This window comes from Cryptotermes secundus, unplaced genomic scaffold (assembly GCF_002891405.2).
Source record: "Cryptotermes secundus unplaced genomic scaffold, Csec_1.0 scaffold60, whole genome shotgun sequence".
Taxonomy (NCBI): Eukaryota; Metazoa; Arthropoda; class Insecta; order Blattodea; family Kalotermitidae; genus Cryptotermes; species Cryptotermes secundus.
This window is the reverse complement of record NW_019731568.1, coordinates 200,619-222,638: the sequence shown is the minus strand read 5'-3', so window position 1 is coordinate 222,638 and position 22,020 is coordinate 200,619. Positions and strand designations below refer to the sequence as shown.

Here is a 22,020-nt window from a genome sequence, read left to right as displayed (position 1 = left end):
ACGCAAAAAAACCATCCCCCCCCCCCATACAAACACCCCCCCCCCCCGACAATAGAAACATGTCTAGCCTAGATAAGGTCGGCTATACTAAATTCTCGTGTGACATTGGTGAGCGTGTAAAGAATATAAATCAGGGACTCGCAATATTATAGATTTCTATCGATTTTGACTCACAAAGAAGGGGCAGGCAGGAGGAGATGGGTTGATGGATGAACACTTTTGCTACTCTTTTTCCCGTCAGAACGAGAATGAGATATATTATTTGTTAGCGGGGTGTGGGATGAGGAAGGGGGAGAAGAAGAAACCGCGGGAAGGAGAAAGGCCAACAAAATAAAAATCCACAGGTTTTCGTGGGGGAGAGGTTTTAGGGGTAGTGGCAATTGTGCTCATGGTCAAGGTGAACAGATATGAACAATGGAGGTTACCTGACACCACTTTGAGATGTGGAACACAGAACTGGCAGAGTAGGAGAAATATAGAGAACGATAATGACATGGTGGGGGGAATAGGTAGGAGAGGCAGGAGGGTCTTCCCATCCACGTCAGTCATTGGTGGATACATGAGTTACGTAACGGGGATGTACAGTGGTGGACGGTGGTAGTAGTAACAGGGACAACGAGGAAGAAGACAGGAAAATGACATACAGAGGAGAGATAAATATAACTGTTGAATATTCATAAATTCCAGCAGTAACAGAGTCTGAGAGGAGGGGGGTGGTCCTTACAAATATAGAAGGGTAGCTCGACACTCCGGTGTCCTAAACCTTCGTTGCCCTTGGCCGAGAGAAGAGGTTTTCCAACTGCAATGGTTCTGACGGCGACACTGGGTCTCCTAGCAGTATGCGCGGTGCTTGTGGGGCTCTTGGTGGCCCTCATGGACGGCCAATCGAAGAAACAAGAAGGCAACAGACCGCCGGGTCCGAAACCATGGCCCGTTATTGGCAGTCTTCATCTCTTGGGTCAGTACGAGTGTCCATTCGAAGCCTTGACCAACCTCGGCAAGTTATACGGCGAAATCTACAGCATAACACTGGGCACCACGCCGTGCGTTGTCGTCAACAGCTTTCAGCTCATCAAGGAGGTCCTCATCACCAAGGGCTCACACTTTGGTGACCGACCCAACTTCATCCGCTTCCACAAGCTCTTCGGCGGGGATCGCAACAACTGTGAGTCGCACATATTGCTTTTCTCTGAGCAACTGTCTACTAGCACAGTAGGATGTCTATATTTAGCCTCAAACGCAAAATTCTGGACACATGGTAGCGTAGTTGGTTGACGCACTATGCTAAAAGCCGGAAGGTCGCGGGTTCGATTCCCCATGAAATCACTGGATTTTTCAATTGAGCTAATCCTTCCAGCCGCACTATGGCCCTCGGATCGACGCAGCCTCTAATAGAAATGAGTACTAGGAATTTTTCTGGGGGTTAAAGGGCGGCCGGATCATAAGGCTGAAAACCTTACCGCCATCTGTGAGCCGATTGTCTAGAAAATGCAAGAACGTCGATGTCTCAAAACCCTATGGGCCTCCACGGCCTGTTGCAGGGATAGCTTTACTTTTACCTTAACACAGAATTTTAGTTATTCAACTGATTAGGCTAGTTTATAGAACCCAAATTCCCATTATTACTTTTGAACCATATACTGATCCAGTTTAATCCAGTCCACATACACCCTATTTCTGTAAGATTTATTTTGAATGTTATCTCCCATCTATTTCTAGGTCTCCAAAGCGGTCTCTTCTCTTGAGGTTATCGAAAACAAAATGCTACACGTATTTCTTCTTTCTCTCATGCCTGCTACATGATCCGCATATCTTAACGACCTTCCTCTAATGACCCTAAAAATATTAGATAAAGGGTAAAGACTAAGAAACCAATTCTTTATGAAGCTTTACTCTATCTTCATATTACTTCATTAGGGCGTTCTAAGTCAAAATATTTCAAGCGCAATATCTTAATGCAACCAGTAATGAATGTGGACTTCATTTCGTAAAGGGGNAATCCCAGAAGACTGCTTTCTTCATAGTCACCGCCGTGAAAGCCTCAAATCTTACATGGTTTGTACTTCACTGCAAGGACCTGAAAATCATTCACGTATTTGAAACAACGTCGTCGCTCTTGTTGGGTGCAAAATCTTCGTTCTCTAATCCAAACATCGTCACAAATAAATACCATCTTCCATATTTGGAGAGGAGGAATGAGAGTTAAAGTATCTAAATACGCCATACTTTCAATACTGAAATTATACCCTTTCTAAGCGAATCCAACTTAAAATATCCACATGCTTATCGCCACACCAAAAATGTATATGGAAGTAAAAGTCCACGCATTCTTAACCTGCGTGCATTGGATCAGCTCAGTGTCGCGCTTGGATAGGGCAGAGAATTATTTACGATTGTTTACCTACAGTTCTCCTTAAAAGCCATACGTGACGCTGCAGAGGGTAGCTAAAACACTTTGTGTTCGCAAGGTCCCAGGTCCGAGTCTCATCAGGGAAACCGGCTATTCTGACACCAGCTTTCCTGGTTTCTGCCAGTCATTCTGTGCAAGTTCAGACGTACGGGCTGGGACAGCTGATTCGGTATTGCGACCAGATGACTTGGTACGTTGGCCACTAATTGGCCTACTGTATCAGCCCCGGATGGTAGATGAGTATGGAGCATTTAGTGAAATGAGAATTTGGGATCGAACCCGGGCCGCTGTGGTGGGAAACTGGCGATTAATCGCCTGAGCTATGGCACGGCCTATTGTGACTAGGCTGAGTGACTGAGGAATCGGGGTTTGAATCCTTGTAGGGAAAGGGTTTCTCTCTTCTCCATAATGTCAGGAACTGCTCTGGGGTCCACAAAAATTCCTTCCCAATGTGCACCGGGGCATGAAGCTGATCACTCACCTCAATCCAGTGCCGTGGTTAAGAATGCATAGAACTGTAGCTTCACTGAGCCACACTTCATGGCGCGGTGCTTAATTAATTGTGGGGGCAGCTTTAGCATTACTTTTCCAATTATGCAAACATTCAACGCTATAAGCCTCTAAGCTATGTAGTGACCGTCATGAAATTTGGTGTCCCTTAGTTTATATAACAACGCTGCCTCAGTTCCATAGGGTAAATAATATGTTTGTTTTTTTTCATGGAGGGTTGATTGTGGATAATGTATTAGAAGGTATTTTGAAGTGGTGGTGGACATCTTTAAGGCTTTATCCTAAAATTTCCTCTTCTATCTATCTATCTATCTATCTATCTATCTATGGCTTTACAGCCCTTTGTTGGGCCTTGGCCGTTTTTTCAGTTTTTTGATCTTCTACACAGTCGGTAGGATCAGCAAGTCGCTACCCGCTACCCGCACACAGGACAGCGCAAACACAGAATAAATGCACACAGACGTTTGTGCCTCAAGTAGGATTCGAACCCAAGATCCCAGTGTTTGAGCGGGCGAAGACAGTTCATGCTTTAGACCGCCTGGCAACTGTGATTGGCTTTCGTCCATCTGGTGCCGATATTAAGAAAAAGTAGATCTGTACCTTTTTTCCATAAGTCTTCATGGCGTCGTGCTTAATTAAGCACACAGACAAGTTTGTAGCTTTTTAACAATCTTTGTGAAACCATATCCAGTTCGTTGTCATTACGAAATAGCCCCATCCGATCTGCTAGTTACATACGAATTGTTCACCCACGGTCTCCACGGTCAGTCGAGCAAGTTGTAAGACGTTCAAAATAAGACAAAATGCTGTCACATGTTTCGATGTTGCTACTGTTGAAGTTGAATGCGCGTCATAATAGAAACACAGCGAAACAAACAACAAACCAGCCATCACCAGGGCTGAATCAGAATGCTGCAACTGTGTCTCCTTCGTCCACGGCGTAGGATGTGATTTAAATGCTTCACGTCACCGAGGGATTCATTCAGGTTCTCACAACAGTTTCATCCTCAGCTGAAGAAACTTGATCTAACAGCACGGTACAAGGTCTTCCTTGGAAAGTTTGTTGCTACTCCACAGCTCATGATGGTCTTCGCCTTTTAAGCAGTCAATATGTTCATTGTCTTGCCAACAAACGACCACCACTGATCATTTTCTAAGCTAATTTAAGCTAGTCAGAACCCCTCATACGCCAGTCTGGATAGCTCAGTCGGTATAGCGACTGGCTTACGGGCTTGACGGCCGGGGTTAAATTCCCGACAGTGCAAAATTTTTCTCTTCTCCACAGCCTCCAGACGGGCTCCATGGCTCAGCCAGCCTCCTATCTAATGGGTACCGGGAGTAAAGCAGCCGGGGCATGATGCTAACCACTAATCATCCATTACTTAGATTAAGAAAGATGGACCTATACTTCATCTCCCCCAATATGTCTTCCTGGCAGTGTTTAAATGATTCAGTACAGGGGTAATTTCTTTTTGCCTTTCTTAAAATCAGGGCTGGATTTAGAGTTATGGGGGCCCCGAAGTAATCATCAAAATGTCTAGGCCTCTACCAGTAAGAATAAATTTGTGGCACTTATTTCTCTTCTCACTCATTATAATAATTAAAAATACAAACTAACTTCTCGTGATTTTGGAGAAGCAAGTATGTCAGCGGAATCTTTGGGCTCAATTTCTGATTTTCGGAGGCAACAGAGCGACCATCCTTTTCGGATCTACTATTTTTCCAATGAATTTTAATGTCGCATAACACACTGCTTGCAGAAAGAGATGGCAATGTACGAGTAAGTACAACTGGCCATCAGAGCACGACGTGTCCCAGCGAAACGTGGAGCTGACACAGCCGGGTGTGATACTCGGAAGACCTGGGAAAGCGAATTAAGTTTTTTTCTAAAAACGCAATATTCTCATAGCATTTTATATTGAACGTTCCGGTTTCAGTCTCGAAGGGAAATTGCCCATTCTGAGTTAGACTTTCTGCAGTTATCCCCTGCACCATCAGGTATATCCCGGTCTCAGAATAGGCCACGGCTTCTTCTGTTCTATTGAAGTGGAACAGGAATTGACTGGTTTAAAGCCACCAAGAAATTTCGGGCACGGAAAACTAGTTAAGCACGATGCCATAAAGACATACGGGGGTAGCGGAAGTATCGCTCCATCTTTCTTTACGTAGGAGACTTGGTTGGCCCCGGAATCTGTCTGGAAAAGAGAAAAATCTCGCCCCTACCGGGACTCGAACTCCTACTCGTCGTCTTTCCAGCCCGTAGCCAGTCGCTATACCGACTGTGATATCCCAGACTCGCACAGTGTCAATGAATTTTATATGTCCCATAATCAAACATAAAGGGCAAGCAGTTTGCAGAATAATAGACAAAGCATTTGGAAAATGTACATTTTCCTCTGCTGCTAATTGCTTCTACCAGTGCCTAAATTATTTTGCTGTCGAAGTGGAAGCCGGAGGAAGATTCGCTTGTTGAGCATTTCAAGTTTCCAAGGTTAGTCTGGCCTCAAAGTAATGGAGCCGTAACGCTAAGTACAGATCATGCCCGTTGTTCTGGGAACATAAATAGACCAACATAAATCGGTTGCTGATACGCTCTTGTTCTAACGAATTACAGCAAGACATTGGCGTATACCCGGAAGTGTAGTTACGAGACTCTCTCGCCAGATGTCCTGCTATCGCCTCCTGCCGACGGCTGGAATTTGTTTTCTCTGTTCTCATTTTTCACGATGAGGTGAAACAAGCATTTTGCTGCCTTGGCGGATCAAACTCCACGTAACTTTGCACTCGCAAATCAGTCACTTGTTACGCTTCATGAAGTGGTCTTACGTTTTCCTTTGGTGATTCGGCACTTTACATTTTGCACAATTGTGTAAATTTCCTGTTCGTTTAGCGCTTCGTGTTATTGCTTTGTCGCAGAAGTGCCTTGGCAAAGTTCTTCAAGCTACAGTCTTCAGTCAGAGTGACAAAACGTCGTTGTGTCTTGTTTAGTATACTTTCTCCTTTAGTTTCTACGGCAGGAGTGAGACTGAGTCCACTTCGTACGTCGGCCAATAATTGGCATGTTGTACCATCCCAAGACGATATGTGATGATTGTGAAGCAGCCGGTGGAATTGGCAAGGGAAGCCGAAGTACTCGGAGAAAACCTGCCCCTGTGCTACTTTGTCCACCATAAATTCCACATGACCTGACCTGGGTTCGAACTCGGGCCGCCGCGGTGGGAAGCCGGCGACTACCCTCCTGAGCTAAGGCATGGACGTTGTTTAGCATACTTACTTGGCGTTAATGAGGTCTTGGGTTCGAGTCTCGTTCTTATAGCTAGGATTCTTTTTTTATTGCTAGTGGGGTCGGACTAAGTCCCTTGTACTGCGGCCACGTCTGGTCTATTGTACCAGCCCCAGATGATAGGTGAGGGTGATTGTCAAGCAATTGGTGGAATGAAGATTGGCAGAGGAAACCAACGTACTCAGAGAAAACCTGCCCCAGCGCCACTTTGTCCACCACAAATCCCACTTGATCAGACCCGGGATCGAACCCGGGCCGCCGCGGTGGGAAGCTAGCGACTAACCGCTTGAGCTATAGCGCGGCCAATAGCTAGGATAGTAAAGAGAACCACAGCTAATGTTTCATATCCTGCCCAGTTAATGATTCACAGTCATCGTCCTACTAAAAGCTATAATGCTGCTTAACCCGGTGTACCGCAGGTGTTTTAGAACTGACAATAGCCGTGAGGTCCCTCTCACACCGTCTGTCATCACCCTGATCTGTGCTGTTATTAGTTATTAAATTATTTATGCCTCTTTCGCAGGTTTCTTTAATTCATCGTTCCTGTAAGTTGCTAATCCGATACAGTTTCTCCGAGCTCCAGTACGTAACAGCACAAATAATACAAACGAAAAACGTTTTTTTTTAAAGAATATGGACGGAGTTCATATGCGTGCGCGAAGACACGCACAGACAGATTTGCAGTAACACGGTATTTTTGACGTTTGAAAGCCGGCGTGACTCAATCAGTATAGTGACTACGCTGTGGGCTGACAGAATCAGGGTTCAATTCCCGGCTGCGGCAGGAAATATTTCCCTTCACGATGTGCAGACCGAGTCTGCGGCCCACGCAGCCTCCCGCCTAGTGACATCGGGGTTCTTTCTATGGACTGAAGCGACTGCGGAGTGAAGCTGATCACTAACCTCCATATATTGCCCAGGTTAAGAATGCGTGGATCTAAACTTCCTTCCCCCCTACCTCTTCATTGCGTGTTACTTAATTAAATACAGCGACAACTATCAGTACAGTTTAATGTGCCTTCACGTAGACAGAGCTATAAAACAATCCACGCCGTTCTGAAACAGTCGTTAAATAAACTAAGATATTTAAACGTGGAATTCCGAAGTTCTAGTGGTCTTTAGAAAATTATATATATATCTCTCTTTCGGATTTCTTTTTCGGTGCAATTGATTATAATAAGATGGCGACCACGGAAAGCTAACTAGGGATTTCAATTCCCGTGTATTGATATATAATCAACGTCCTTACAGATTTCAAATTTAATTGTTGTTAATTGCATATATGATGACGCAAAACTCCGACAGCTTTCAAATAGTGTATCTGCCGTCCTACTGGCAGATATCTTCCACACAGGCAGATCACTTCATTTGGAAGTTTGCTTGTCTCTCTGTCTGAAGGAATGTAACGCGACACACACTACACCAAACATCTTGCTTGTTGCTGATCACAGATAACTGATGGCAACCTATCACATTCAGGGATTCAGTCCTTGGTGGATAGAAGAATGTGCTACGTTGCAGTTTCTTACACGGGACAACTGAGTTTTCCTGTTTCTCTCGAGCAGAAACTTAATTAAAGGTCCTTGCATTTTCACAGTAGGAAAACTGTAATTCTGTGGTAAAAGAAAGGTAAACCTATCCCTGTAACAGGCCGTGGAGACCCGTGGAGGGTTGTTAGAAGTCAAGGCTGTCATATTTTTCTATATAATCAGCTCACAGATGGCGGTGAGGTTGTCAGCCTTAGGAGCCAGCCGCTCTTTACCCCCCAGGAAGATTCCTGGTACTCATTTCTCTTAGAGGCTGAGTCGAAAACAGGGCCATAGTGCGGCTGGAAAGATTAAGTCAAATGAATGTTGTCGATTATTTTAAAAAACTCCCAATTTGTAGGCGTCATACGTTCATACTTTCAAAAGGGCCTGTAAGGCTGTAAGCTTGATACGAATATTGGCGTGAATGCATGTCTTCAGAAATGCCACTGTTGCTGAAGGACATAAATTCAGCCGGGAAAATTCCTTCTTGGGTTTCCCAAAGCTTCACAACTATTGCTTCATCTCAGTACCTGCAGCTGATACGGAACTGTTAGAATCTTAACAAAATCTCCTTGAATAAAGCAAACTAGAAAGATGATATTCCCCTGGATGGAGATTGGGAACGACTATAACACATCAAAACCTGAATGAGAAGGAAATTAAGAGGAGACTGAACTCGGGTAATGCTTGCTACCATTCAGTCCAGAACCTTTTGTCTTCTATCCAAAAACATAAAAATTACAATATACAAAACTATAATTTGCCTGTGATTCTGTATGGGTGTGAAACTTGGTTTCTGATATTAAGGGAGGAACATAGACTGAGGGTGTTTGAGAAGAGGGTGTTGAGGAGAATATTTGGACCGAAGAGAGATGAAGTGACAGGAGGTTGGAGAAGACTGCATAATGAGGAGCTTTATAACTTTTACTCTTCTCCCAGTATAAATAGAATGATCAAGTCAAGGAGGGGGAGGTGGGCGGGTCATGTAGCACGAACGGGGATAAGAGGAATGCATATAGGATATTTGTGGGAAATCCAGAGGGAAAGAGACCACTGGGAAAAACAAGGCGTAGGTGGGTAGACAATATTGAAATGAATCTTAGAGAGATAGGATGGGATGATATGGATTGGATAGGTCTGGCTTAGGATAGGGACCAGTGGAGGTCCCTTGTGAACACGGTAATGAACCTTTGGGCTCCATAAAATGCTGGGAAAGTCTCGAGTAGTTGCAGATTTGGCGGCTCCTCAAGAAGGGCCCAGCTCTATGAGTAAGTTAGAAAGATGATATTCAGCGGTATGTAATTTAGGAAGTTTGTGCAATGCCATTAAACCGGACATAAGACAATGAGCGTTAATGTAGGATTTGAGGTTCTCAAAGCGGTGGTTATGAAGCGTGATATATTCTGAGGTATAGCGCCGTGTAGTCCATTGAAAGTCAGCCTACGTTTCGAAGGAACATATCACCTTCATCTTCAGTGCCTCTGCTTGCCACCTGCTTTCACGCTGGTATCTTGCTTGTCTTATTTTATCCTGAAAATGAAAGCGATATGTCCTCTGAAACGTCCGTTGAATTTCAACGGACTACACGGCGTTATATCCCAAGGGATACACTTTCGATGAGAGTAAAGAATACAAAATAGAAAGTTATATAATTTATGCAGACAATTAGCGTCGTTGTACCGAAACACAATTAAATAAACTCGAAGAAAGCAAAATAGGAAGTTGAACTTGTTTTGTTTCGCGCGGACCAGTCATGGCTGGGTTATGCAAGCGGCAGCCATGGGGATCATAATGTAAACATAACGGTCCATCTTCCGTTTGCCCTTGGCCTCCATACAACTGAACTCTCTCTCTCTCTCTCTCTCACACGCACACACTCACTCCAACATAACTGAACTCTATTTCATTCTCCCACTCGAACGTTTTTCTACACAAGGTTTTATACTAAAAAAGATTGTTTTATTATGCACGAACTATTTCGAACATGTAAGTGCTCGGTAAAGCCTTTAGCCTGTTACTGTCTTTGATTAATAAATTAACAATTTCCTTGCTGGTTGTTCCGTAAAATGAACTCTTGTTGCGATATTCTCATGGAAATATATATATTGTCTTCTTGAAAAGTAACAAATCAGACTTAAATATAGGCATTTCAATGGCTTTTACGAACATCAAATAGGCCTAAATTCCGATTAGATAGGTCAGTTTTTACGAATGAGGGAACTCGGCCATAATTCAAAAGGAATAAGAGGCTGATGGAATATCCTTTGTCAGATACAGTGCAGTGAGGTATTTAGTTTTTGTACTCAGTAACAAACGTTGCCGACTGGAGTGCCGGCATGGCCCAGAGGGCACTGGTGTCGCGGGCTGAGCTCTGCTAGGATCTCAACATTCATCATAAAAGATCGAAATAATCACTCGGCAAAAGAGTAATATACGAAGACGTAATTAAATCTGGTGCTACAAAGAGGATATTCTTGAGAGCTTCAGGTTCCTAAGAGTACATCTTAAAACCAGTCCTTCCAGCAGTAAGCAGAAGTGACGTGTCACCGTGCAAATTTAATAGATCAAAGTACAATGATTTACCACTTAACCATTATCACATCGTAATAATTCGCGCAACTACCATGTTAGTTTACATATTAACTCAAAATTGGCTTAACATTTACATAGTTTTCAAATGTTTGTCGCCATACTAAACTTAAGACCCTATGTGACGTGGCACAAGTTCGCACGATGGCCATGTTTTGTGTAAATATGGTATTAAATAGCATGATATTTGGTCAGTTATTATCTAACAATATTAGTGTGTTCTTTTCGAATAAGTGGGCGGACACGCAGTCCGTTAATGGGTCACGAAACTCTAGCAAACGAGATAGATGGCCATAATTACGAACATTAGACAAGTTATCAGGTTTCTATTTCTATTATTGCTGTACAGCCTTTTGGATCTTGGCAGCTTTTTCAGTTTCTTAATCATCTACAGATTCGGTAGAACTCCTTAGCCGGGGGATCAGTCCGTCGCAAGGCCGCTACCGGCACACAGAACAACACAAACAAAATAAACGCACAGAGATGCAAACATCCATGCCTTGAGTGGGATACGAACCCACGATCCCAGCTTTTGAGCGAGTGAAGATAGTTCATGCCTTTGACCGCGAGGCCATTGTGATCGGCAAGTTATCAGGTTAAGGGTTCGTATTCTTAATTGTGAAAAGTGCCCTTTATTCGCTTGGGGATTTCTCAAAACCAATTTTACTGGCAGAATTCTACACGTATGAGGCCTTGCACTAGAGAACTATGAACATAGAAGTTATCGCCGGAGAGACAAATTCCCCGTATGGTACCAATACAAGAAACATAAATTTACCCACCTAATCTTCACTGGACGGAGTTGCTGGGAAAACGGGAGTCCAGATGAGAGAAATGTCCAGGCAGGGTTACCGATCGGATGGTCCATTAAGAGACGTGTGGGCGCAGTCCTTGTACGTATATTTGCAACGTCTCGTTCCTTGCGCTTCCTCATTTTCACGTACCTGCATCCATACCTAAATGCCTTTCCAACATTTATCTGAATTTTCTTACAAAGTGCTCAGAACCGATTTCTATTGACGTATTTTGGAAGTGGACAGGAACTGTAACATTATAAATCGAAATTAAGCCTACAACTTTAACATGCTCATCATGAATTCGTATACGGCTTACGTAATTCGGCGCCTATTCTTCATATATGGCAATGACAGTGAAAATCCGGTTAGGAGAGAAATTGGCATGCAACTGGAAGGGATTACATCCTAATGCAAACAAAAACAAACTCCGTGGCCTGTAGTCTGCAAACGAACTACACCCACCGACCGAACGCCGCTTATCGGCGAAGTTAGTGCCAACTTTTGCGGATAGAGAGTGTCATGTGGTCAGCGCAACGGATCCCCACGGCCGTTAATTTCGGTTTTCTAGACCTGAACCGCTATTTCCTTGAAAAAGCTCCTCAGTTATCCTCACGAGGCTGAGTGGACTTCGTTCCAGACCCACTCTTCCTCAGAAAATCTGGTAGTGCCGGGAATCGAACTCGGGACCTCTGGATCTGTATCCAGGAACTCTGACCACTAGGCCACAGACAAACACTCTTTTATACTGTATGCTATTTTCCGTCAGAGTCATTGACTAAGTTTGACACTCGCAGATAACAGATACAACTGTAAATATGTACCTCCACTTTAGGTTTTGGAGCCTGGATAGCGCAGTTGGTATAGCGACTAGCTACGGTCTGGACGACCGAGTGGTCGGAGCTCGAGTCCCGGTAGATTTAAGTATTTTATCTTCTCCACGTAATCCAGACCTGCTCTGGCGTCCACCCAGCCTCCTATTCAATAGGTACCGGGTTCTCTGCCCCCGGGAGTAAAGCGGCAGGGGCGTGAAGCTGACCACTCACCTCCAGCTAGTGCCGAGGTCAAGGAAATCTGGATCTGAACATCCACTCCTCCATACGCCTTCATGGCGTAGCACTTAATTAATTAATTAAGCACAAGGACAAGCTCACCTTTCTTAAGCTGCATATTTCTCAATTTTCACCTCGTGTTGCTCTCTGCAAAACAAAGATGATTAAAAAATGCTAACATCATATGAGAACACACGATTCTTGAACCTCTTATCGTTAAACATTCAACATATTGAAAAGTGCTTCGAACAAAAGTTTCAACTTATAACGATGCCTGTATTTTAGATTACGTACTAATTATGAGATGATAAACTTGTATTTTAGAAACGTCTTAATTTCGATCTAAGCTTCAAGTAAAACAGGGGTTATATTGAACCGATACGAACAAAGACTAAATTAACCTTAGATTTTTCGGTGTAGTCTTGCAACATCGAAGGTCATCCAACTGCTTTCAGTAGTTTTGAAGGTAAAACATGCGGCGAATGGACGGGAGAAAGACCAATGAACGCACAGTAAGATACACTTTTTGTCAGCCAGTGTTTCATAACAGTCTCACACTTCCCGTCACGAACTGAAGTCATAGATATGCCTTGGCTCTACTAACCTTGGCCCTGAACTTGACCGACCCTCAACAAAACACGATCGTTGCCTCACTCCACTCTCTCCGACACCTGTCCCGAATTCCTTCTTCCGCGCTTTGTCAGTTCGTTCACTTTCCTTGCTCCTTCATTCACTTTCACCGTTATTCCTACTCACGGTGTTTCGAGATCAAGGATGTCCAAACGGAAGGAACAAAATAATTTATATTATCTTTTTTCAAAGTAGCAGGCAGGTTTTGTTAACATTTGGTATTTGAGGGATACACTGAAATTTTCAATCACAATCAGATCAATGGACCTATATAAGGAAATCTTTCACTCAAAATGAAGCGGCCAGAGAGTGAATCTGACAATTCATTTACACCTAGTGGCGAGGTCTGCAATACGCAGCACACTTTCATGCCGTAGTGTTTAGGGACAGGGCCAACTAGGATTTCATTTTCTAGATTTCAAGTAACGCTTAGTTTATGTGAATTCCAAATGGAGGTGCCGTAGGACCGCAGAACGATCAGTCATATGAAGAAGGCAGATGAGTCACTTCCCGAACCGTTATGTAAATTCCAGTGGAAAATGCTCAACGGAGCTGCGGTGCAATGAAACTCGCATTGTCACTCCTCAGGGCTAAAGAATTATTGTTGTCTTCTGATACTAGCGGGCCTACGTAACGGACATCTTTCTCATGACGTAAAGAAGTAAAGTAAGTAACACGCCGTGGAGGCCCATAGGGTTTTGAAACATCGAGGTTCCCACATTTTCTAGTGAGTCAGCTCATAGATGGCGGTAAGTTTGTCAGCCTTACGCGCCGGCCGCCCTTTACTCCCAAGAATATTCCCGGTACTCATTTCTGTTAGAGGCTGAGTCAACTGCAGGGCCATAGTGCGGCTGGAAGGATCAGGTAAATTGAAAAAATCCAATGTCCTCATCGCGATTCGATCCCGAATGCATAGTGCCATACATGACACGATGACACCCGTGGAATAAATATTAGATGCCTTGCGTAGGCCACGACATTTCATTCCTCATGTCAACTGCAGAGATTTTTTCCCCCCCCTTGGCACTACAGCCCCAGTGGGCCTAGGCCTTCCTCCATGAACTTCTCCGTTCACTTCGGTTTTTCTCGATCTTACACATTCGGTAGGACTCCTTGGGCGGGTGATCAGCTCGTCGCAAGGCCTCTACCTGTACACAAACACAGAAAAACGCACACACAAACTAAACATCTATGCCCTGTGTGGGATTCGAACCCACAATTCCGGTTTTCAAGCGAGCGAAGACAATACATGCCTTTGACCGCTCGGCTACCGTGATCGGCTTTAGTATATAATACCCCTAAGTATTTCGCCAACATAGGTATCTTTATTCGGACAAGTAGACTATAGTCTTCTTACATTCCAGCTCTGGCGCTGTGCGACTGGTCCGATCTCCAGAAGACCCGGCGGAAGATTGCCCGCTTATACTGCTCTCCACGCTTCGCCTCCGTTCATTACGACAACCTGGACCAAGTTGGCTGTGCTGAGATAGTTGAGTTCCTAGCTGAGCTGTCACGTGCCACAAAAGTAACACAAGAATACAAGGTCAAACCCCTGATCCAGGCCGCTTGCTTCAACATGTTCACGCAGTACATGTGCAGTACACGCTTCGCTTACGACAACGCCGCCTCTGCCAAAGTCGTTCGTACTTTCGACGATATCTTCTGGGAGATAAATCAGGGTTATGCCATCGACTTCATGCCCTGGCTTCTGCCTGCTTACAAAGGCCACATGAACGTTATCAGCACATGGGCACAAAAAGTGCGTCAATTCATTCTGTCCCACATCGTGGACAGACATCGCCGGGCAATAGACCCTTCTGCTGGGCCCAGGGACTTCACAGATGCCCTCCTCATACATCTCAGGGAGGATCCAAATCTCAGTTGGGAACACATTATCTTCGAGCTGGAAGATTTCTTGGGAGGCCATTCTGCTATAGGGAACCTCTCCATGCTGGCACTGGCAGCCGTGGTACGCAACCCACAGGTTGGCGAGCGCATTCAGAAGGAGGTGGACGCAGCCACGGGAGGGAAACGTAACGTAAACCTGTTCGACAAGCCAGTGATGCCCTACACGGAAGCCACTATCTTGGAGACCCTGAGGACTGCCTCTTCACCAATCGTGCCACATGTCGCTTCGCAGGACACGTCCATTGCAGGTACATATTCATCAATACATGTAATTTGGAGATTCCTTGCAGATTTCGCTATACATCCAGTGTGTTTCTTCATCACTGTATATATATATATATATATATATATAAAGTCATTTCTTAGTTTCCTCATGTCCGTCTGCTGTGACCCCGAAAGCAGCAGCCCTAAAACTATGTAAGATTTGAAGTTTTCACGGCGGTGACTATGAAGAAAGCAGTCTTCTGGGATTTGGCCCTAAAACTATTATGGGAAATGTTTCGATCAAAATTTTCAAATATATCTACTTGAGCCGTTTCTGTGACATTCATTACGCCTAATTTACGGTACTTTATGCAAGTATTAAGACTAGAAGCATGTTAACTTTATTTTAATTCAATGTTCACATTCCTTAGAGCTTGAAACATATTTTCCAGGATAGGTTATCTCTCAATATCGAAGCAAGAGAAAAAATTCCAGAATGAAAGCTCTACTAGGGGAACAATTGGCTGGAGTCAACGGGTTATAGGTCATATTATCGGATTTCATATCAATCACATTCAATTTCAGAGGAAGTTGCCTCTTGCTCTAAAATGTGAATAAAATTCAGAACGAAATTATGGAAACGAAAGAGAAAATAAAGTATGGAGTTTTGTGATAACAAGTAGAGTTTCACCTCATGCCTGTTTAGAAAGTAACGTTGTTTCGAACCCATCACAACTCAAAAGTATAGCCTTACCAAATAAAAATATGCGTGGAGACGGTCTGTCTGTAACTGCTTTTACACACTTTATTAAGAAAGGAAAGACCGCCTCTGTGGTCTAGTGGTCAGAGGTCCTTGCTACAGATCTAGAAGTTCCGGGTTCGATTCCCGGTGGTACCAGATTTTCTGAGAAGTAGTGGGTCTGGAACTGGGTCCACTCAGCCTCATGAGGACAACTGAGGACATATTTCAAGGAAATGGCGGCTTCGGTCTACAATACAGAGATTAACGGCCTTGGGATCTGTTGCGCTGACCACGCGACACTCTCTATGCTCAAAAGTTGGCACTAACTTTGCCGATAAGCGGCGGTTGCTCGGCCGGTATAGTTCGCTTGCGGACTACAGACCACGGAGTTTTTATTTTATTAAGAAAGCAAATGTATGTCAAAGAAGCAATGCTGAAGGAAGTTTTTACAAGGCTCAACGGAGAGGTTAAAACTTATTTTAAAGTGCTCTTTACAGAAATTCGAAAATGAGGAACAAAAATACAGCTCCCTAGTGGAATTTTTGGTTAAATATGTGTGAAGGTATGAATGTATGTCATATAAGCATATACCAAATGTCGTTTGATTTACTGGTTTGTAAATATCTCCAGGTACTTTGACCCAGCCTGTATTCGGTTAGTAATTTAGGGAAGGTATAAGCATGTTCGTTTAATTTTCAGATTAGGGCACTCAGACAAGCTCTATTCAGCGCACCAGTACAAACACCTTCCTATGATTCCTAATTTGAAAAGATCTTCCAGATATATATAAATTAAACCGCATCCAATGATGGCTACCTCACTCTTCACATATTCAGATATTCTCAGAACCCGCAGAATAGAAATAACACATCCGGAAAAAAAAAAGACTATTCGCTCGTCGTGAGGTAACACATAGGTAATCTTCTATAGCAGTGAACAGTTATATTACACATTAACAGAATTATTAAAAGTGAATTAACCGATTGCTACATGTTAGCGTTTTAAAGTGCGTTGCAAGGACAAACCGCCCACATACGAGTATAAGTACACATAAGCGTGTTATATTGCCTACTTTTTTAAGACTTTGTAAGGTTTGGCACTGTAAGGTTTCGGGTCTCCAAAATATGATTGTTAACCTCATATTTTTACAGACTTAACGGAGACGCCAGCTTTCGAAAGAGTGGTTGAACACCTCTGCAAATGCTTCTATTCAGTTTACTTATTGAATTAAAATTATAGATCTCTGCATCTATACAATAACTACAATAGGCCAATCAGTGGCTGCCGTGCCGAGTGGACCCAGTTGGACTCCACCCCCCACTAAGCGAAATCTATAGAATAACGTAATATGCGAACAATATTAATATAAAAATTATTTCCGGAAAATTACTAATATAGCAATACCCACCAAGTGACTTTTATCGAAATCTTAAACCTAACGCAGCGATTTAACTTCACTATTATAGTTTTCCTGCAAGGCAAGAATTCAGTGAGACGTGATGGTAGAAACGTCAAGTAGTAGATGTAGTTTTCAGAACTAGATGTCTTCGAGCTACAGCGGGATGCCATGTAGTTGAAGCATGACAATCCACACGTCGCGGTCGGCTGGGTAGCAATATTGCTTCGTATTAGGGAATTCCTGGTTTCAAATCTCGACCCGGAGACCGGACACCGTGTTTAAGGCTTTTCATGGATTCCATCAGGTCCTCTAGACAAAGGCTGGGGTAGCTGACCTTGCCTCGAATTAGATAAGGACCGCTCATTTCCACACCCTTCCCAAATCATCAGTTTCTGAACATTCTCCTACCTTGCTCAGTATAGTCTCACCTACTGACGGTGTAGAGGTAAGAGGCAAAATTGTTCCTGAGCTTAACTAATTAAGTACTACGCCATGAAGGCGTATGGGGGAGTCGATGTATAGATCCATGTTTTCTTGAACTCAGCACTAGGCTGGAGGCGAGTGGTCAGCTTCACGCCCCTGCCGCTTTACCGACGGTGTAGGGCCCCCGATACACATTGGATAGGAGGTTGGGTGAACCCCAGAGCCGGTCTGGAAGACATGGACAAGAGAAAATTCTTGACCCTACCAGGACTCGAATTCCGCCCCCTCGGTCGTCCAGCCCATAGCCAATGTAAATAAATGTCAACAATACAGATGATTTGTGAATACGTGCAATAAAGAAACGAAGTCTTCCCGAGCGATTAGACGTGTTTCTGTGGAGCTAGTGTCTGATATTTCAGATTCTCCCTTTCCATGAGAATTAACGGCTGTGGGGTTCAGCTGCGCTGACCACGCGACACCCTCTATCTACAAAAAGTTGGTACTAACTTCGCCGACTTGCAGCGGTCGCTCGGTCGGTATAGTTCGCTTGCGGACTATAGGCCAAGGAGTTTGTTTTTGTCTCTTTCCCTATCATCAGGGGTTGAGGTGTAAACCTAATTGTCGCTCTACAAACAGGAACCTGCCGGTTGTTGACCGAATAATGCTTATTACTTACTCCTTAGCTCTATGGTTTCCTAGGAACCTTCACTTACTTTAATACATTTACTCATATATCCGTCATCTATCTTTAGGTTTCGTACAACACATTGCTTTTTGAGCTGACGTCGTCACCCTCATGCCGAACGCCAATCAGGGGATTAAGAAAAGTAAAGCTATCCTTGTAACAGACCGTGAAGGCCCATAGGGTTGTAAGACGTCGAGGCTGCCACATTTTCTAGACAATCGGCTCACAGATGGAAGTGAGGTTGGCAGCCTTACGCGCCGGCCGCCGTTTAACCCCCCCCCCCTCAGGAAAATTCCTGGTACTCATTTCTGTTAGAGGCTGAGTCGACCCCGGAAACATAGTGTGGCTGGAAGGATTAGGTCAATTGAAAACTCCAATGACCTCATCGGGATATGAACCCACGACCTTCCGGCTTGTAGCATAGTGCCTCAACCAACGGACGACCACGATCTATTTCGATATACGCATATTTGCAAGTAATTTCCTCAAATCAATTAATATCAACCGGTAGACTGTAAATCGGAACCCATTTCCCCTGTGAAAATAATATGAAGCTAGCAGCCTTTCTTCGCGTCTGTTTCGCAGCTGATTAGTTCTTGCTTTCTTACCACAGATATCGCTTTAGGGAAACAAAGTGGTTACTTTCCTTTCTGTATGGACCTATACGTGACCGCCTCTGTGGTCTAGTGGTCAGAGTGCCTGACTAGAGATCCAGAGGTCCCGGGTTAGATTCACGGCGCTACCAGACATTCTGAGAAGTAGTGGGTCTGGAACGGGGTCCACTCAATCTCGTGAGGATGATTGAGGAGCTACTTGAATGAAAAAGTAGCGGTTCCGGTCTAGAAAACTGAAATTAATGGCCGTGGAGATTCGTTGCGCTGACCATGTGAAAACCTCTATCCGCTAAAGTTGGCACTAACTTTACCGACAAGCGGCGGTCGCCCGCTCGCTCGGTCGGTCGGTATAGTTAGCTTGCGGACTAAAACCATGGATTCTTTTATGGACCTATACATCGATGCAAACGTTCTGAGCTTGTAAATTCTCTCTTTTATTCTGTGAATTCTTTTATTGCGAATGTTCCGTGTTACGATTTTGTTTCTTGCACTTTACAACATAAAAACCTTATTATATTTAAATAGAGCTGTTTAGATGAGTTTGTGATAGATGTATATACCATTATTAGTGCTGTACCCGTTAAAGATTCAGGGGCAATTCTCCTCGTATTCCCTTCTAATCCTACGTATTATCGATGCATGCGTTGAGGCAGACATTTATGGATATTCAACACGAATAACACACACAAACAATATTCCTTTAAGGAGTATATTACGCTTTTCATATCCAAACCAAAATATTATCAACACTCGCAAACTAGGAACGACAAACCGAAACTAAATACTGCTCTCTCGTTCTTGCCCTACTACATAATTTACTTTCAATAAATTTGTTAGCGCTCGAAAATTCGTTGCTATAGTAATCTGCATTAGGGAGCCGGGACAGTGCAATCGGTATAGCGACTGGGTACGGGCTGGACGACTGAGGGGTCGAAGTTCGTGTCCCGGTAGGGTCAAGAAATTTTCTTCTCCGCGTTGGCCAGACGTTCTCTGAGGCCCACCCACCTCCTATCCAATGGGTACGGCAAGCTCTTTCCTCGGAGGTAAAGCGGCCGGTACATGAAGCTGACCACTTACATCCAACTAGTGCCGAGGTCAAGAAAATGTGGATCTATACATCCACTGCCCCATACATCTTCATGGCTTAGCGCTTAATTAGTTAGGGACACGGACGACTTTACCATTTTACTTTTACAGTAACCTGAATTACTTAATGTCAGTGATAAACCTTGTATTTGTGAAAAAATATTTGTAGGGTGCAGTGTGAAGCAAAAAGGTTGCTGGTCCTAGAAACTCCCCTCTGTTTCACTGGTCCATAAATCATAAATGTTACAAATATTGCTTTAAATTATAAACTGCCTATTATAGGGTAAATCTAGTAAAGTATACTTTTTAATTGCCCCACAATTTATTGTATATGAAGGCAATTTACTCAATTATTGTCAACTGATCATGATGTGGCTCATAGAAACAGGCCTTAATGAACTAACCTTACAAAGCTCATCATGATGATGATTATGACGATGACGTAGTCTTATCAAATATTATAGAACAGAATGTGTGAAGTAGTTATGTTTCTGTTGTTTCAGGATACCCTGTGGAAAAGGGCACAATGGTTTTCATCAACAACTTCATGCTCAACTGCAGCGAGGAATACTGGGAAGCTGCCAGCGAGTTCCGCCCCGAGAGATTTATCAAAGATGGGAAGGTGACGAGGCCTGATTATTTCATCCCATTCAGCACCGGCAAACGCACTTGCATCGGACAGCGCCTAGTGCAAGGATTCACCTTCATAATCATAGCCTCCATCTTACAGCATTATGACGTCACTTCATCCAACCCGTCGTCAATTCGTACATATCCAGCATGTGTTGCATTACCCAGCGACACATTTTCGCTTACGTTCAAGCCCAGAAATCTTGCATCTGCGCATGCTCGCTAGTGTATCCCCTAACCCTGCAATTTCATGCCAAACATGTACATACATTTAGTCATAAGTGATAATTGCCAAATCTCGTATGTCCTTGCAATAAACATAGGCTTAAGAAATTTTGAATTCACTTTAGGGGACAAGTCAACAACAGTTAAGACTTCTTAGCATGCGCGTATTATGTGTCTTGATCATAGGGTTCGAGCCGCGTTGGTTGCTCACATGTTGGCCGATTTAGGGCTAGCATTCCAGTACACACATATATATATATATATGTTGCCAAATTCGCTCTGTATATGCATAGACATAGCAGACAAACCTGGGAAATAGAAGTGAGAACTACAGTTCTGCGCATGCGTGATCCTCATACTTCTTTCAAATGTCGTGTCTTTCTTACGGTCTATGATCTGTTATTTTAATGTTATTTAAACCACTGGCATCGTAAATCCCCGCTGTAGAAATAGCGTGTATACCTTCTAATTCTGTTTCTCCTGGTTCAGCATGGACAATCAACGCGACCCAAATAGGTGATTATACTACACATTGTACTCGTAACTAGCAAGATTATTTTGTGGAAATTTTTCATATTAAAAATAGCAAAAGAGTTAGTTCCCAAATCTAAAAATATATCATATTTCTATATTTATTATCTTCTTTCGCAGTTACAATACTGTCTTATTTATGGAATGTCAAGTGAAAGAGGGTCTTGACCTTGAAACCTTTCCCTGTTAGAAGAAGGGAATGTTTTCAAGGCCAAGCTCGTTTATTCGCCTATACATTTACAAACAGTGACATGTTGAACAAGAGGATCTGTATCCAATAAGGTAAAATGTATGTTAAGTGAAAGTAAGTTAATGAAATACACTTTGAACAGTTAAGTGAGGCAAGAAGCTATATTTCTCCATTTTACTTTATATATAAAATCCAATCATACGGCAATGAAGTGAGAATACCATATCGTTGTATTTTGTACATCACTTCACTAAGTCAGAAACGAGACATTCTTGTATATTGCCCTGCGCTGCTGAGTCAAGCAACTGTGACCAGCTCAGCAGCAAGTTTTATCAAGGTTTGCCATAATTAGCTCTGTGGCAGCAGAACTTGAAGGTTTAAACTGCTAATACCAAAGCACACCATTAGACACGATCCAGAGTCAATTTCATCCGCTTATAATCGTCTCAGCCGACTGATCTTGGAGGTAGCTATTTCTATTAGATTACCCTAGCAAAATTCTCTCCACCATAGCTTCATTCATTCATCAGTGGTTCTACAGCCCTTTGTTAGGCCTTGGCCTCTTCTTCAGCTTCGTAATTTGTTT

The 22,020-nt window shown here is 43.5% G+C and overlaps 1 protein-coding gene across 1 annotated transcript; it reads left to right on the top strand.

Moving 5' to 3' along the window:
* The first annotated feature begins 685 nt into the window (after nt 1-685).
* LOC111867043 (cytochrome P450 307a1) lies at nt 686-22,020 on the top strand. Its single transcript, XM_023856506.2, has 3 exons — nt 686-1,165; nt 14,162-14,953; nt 20,362-22,020. Exons 1-3 carry the CDS (start codon nt 805-807, stop codon nt 20,712-20,714), a joined length of 1,506 nt encoding a protein of 501 aa, XP_023712274.1. The 5' UTR covers nt 686-804; the 3' UTR covers nt 20,715-22,020.

Excerpts from the sequence above, each read along its gene's own strand:
- LOC111867043 (XM_023856506.2), top strand. The coding sequence starts at position 805 with ATGGTTCTGACGGCGACACTGGGTCTCCTAGCAGTATGCGCGGTGCTT. Across the intron at positions 1,166-14,161 it reads CGGCGGGGATCGCAACAACT|CTCTGGCGCTGTGCGACTGG; the intron begins GTGAGTCGCACA and ends CTTACATTCCAG. Across the intron at positions 14,954-20,361 it reads GCAGGACACGTCCATTGCAG|GATACCCTGTGGAAAAGGGC; the intron begins GTACATATTCAT and ends CTGTTGTTTCAG.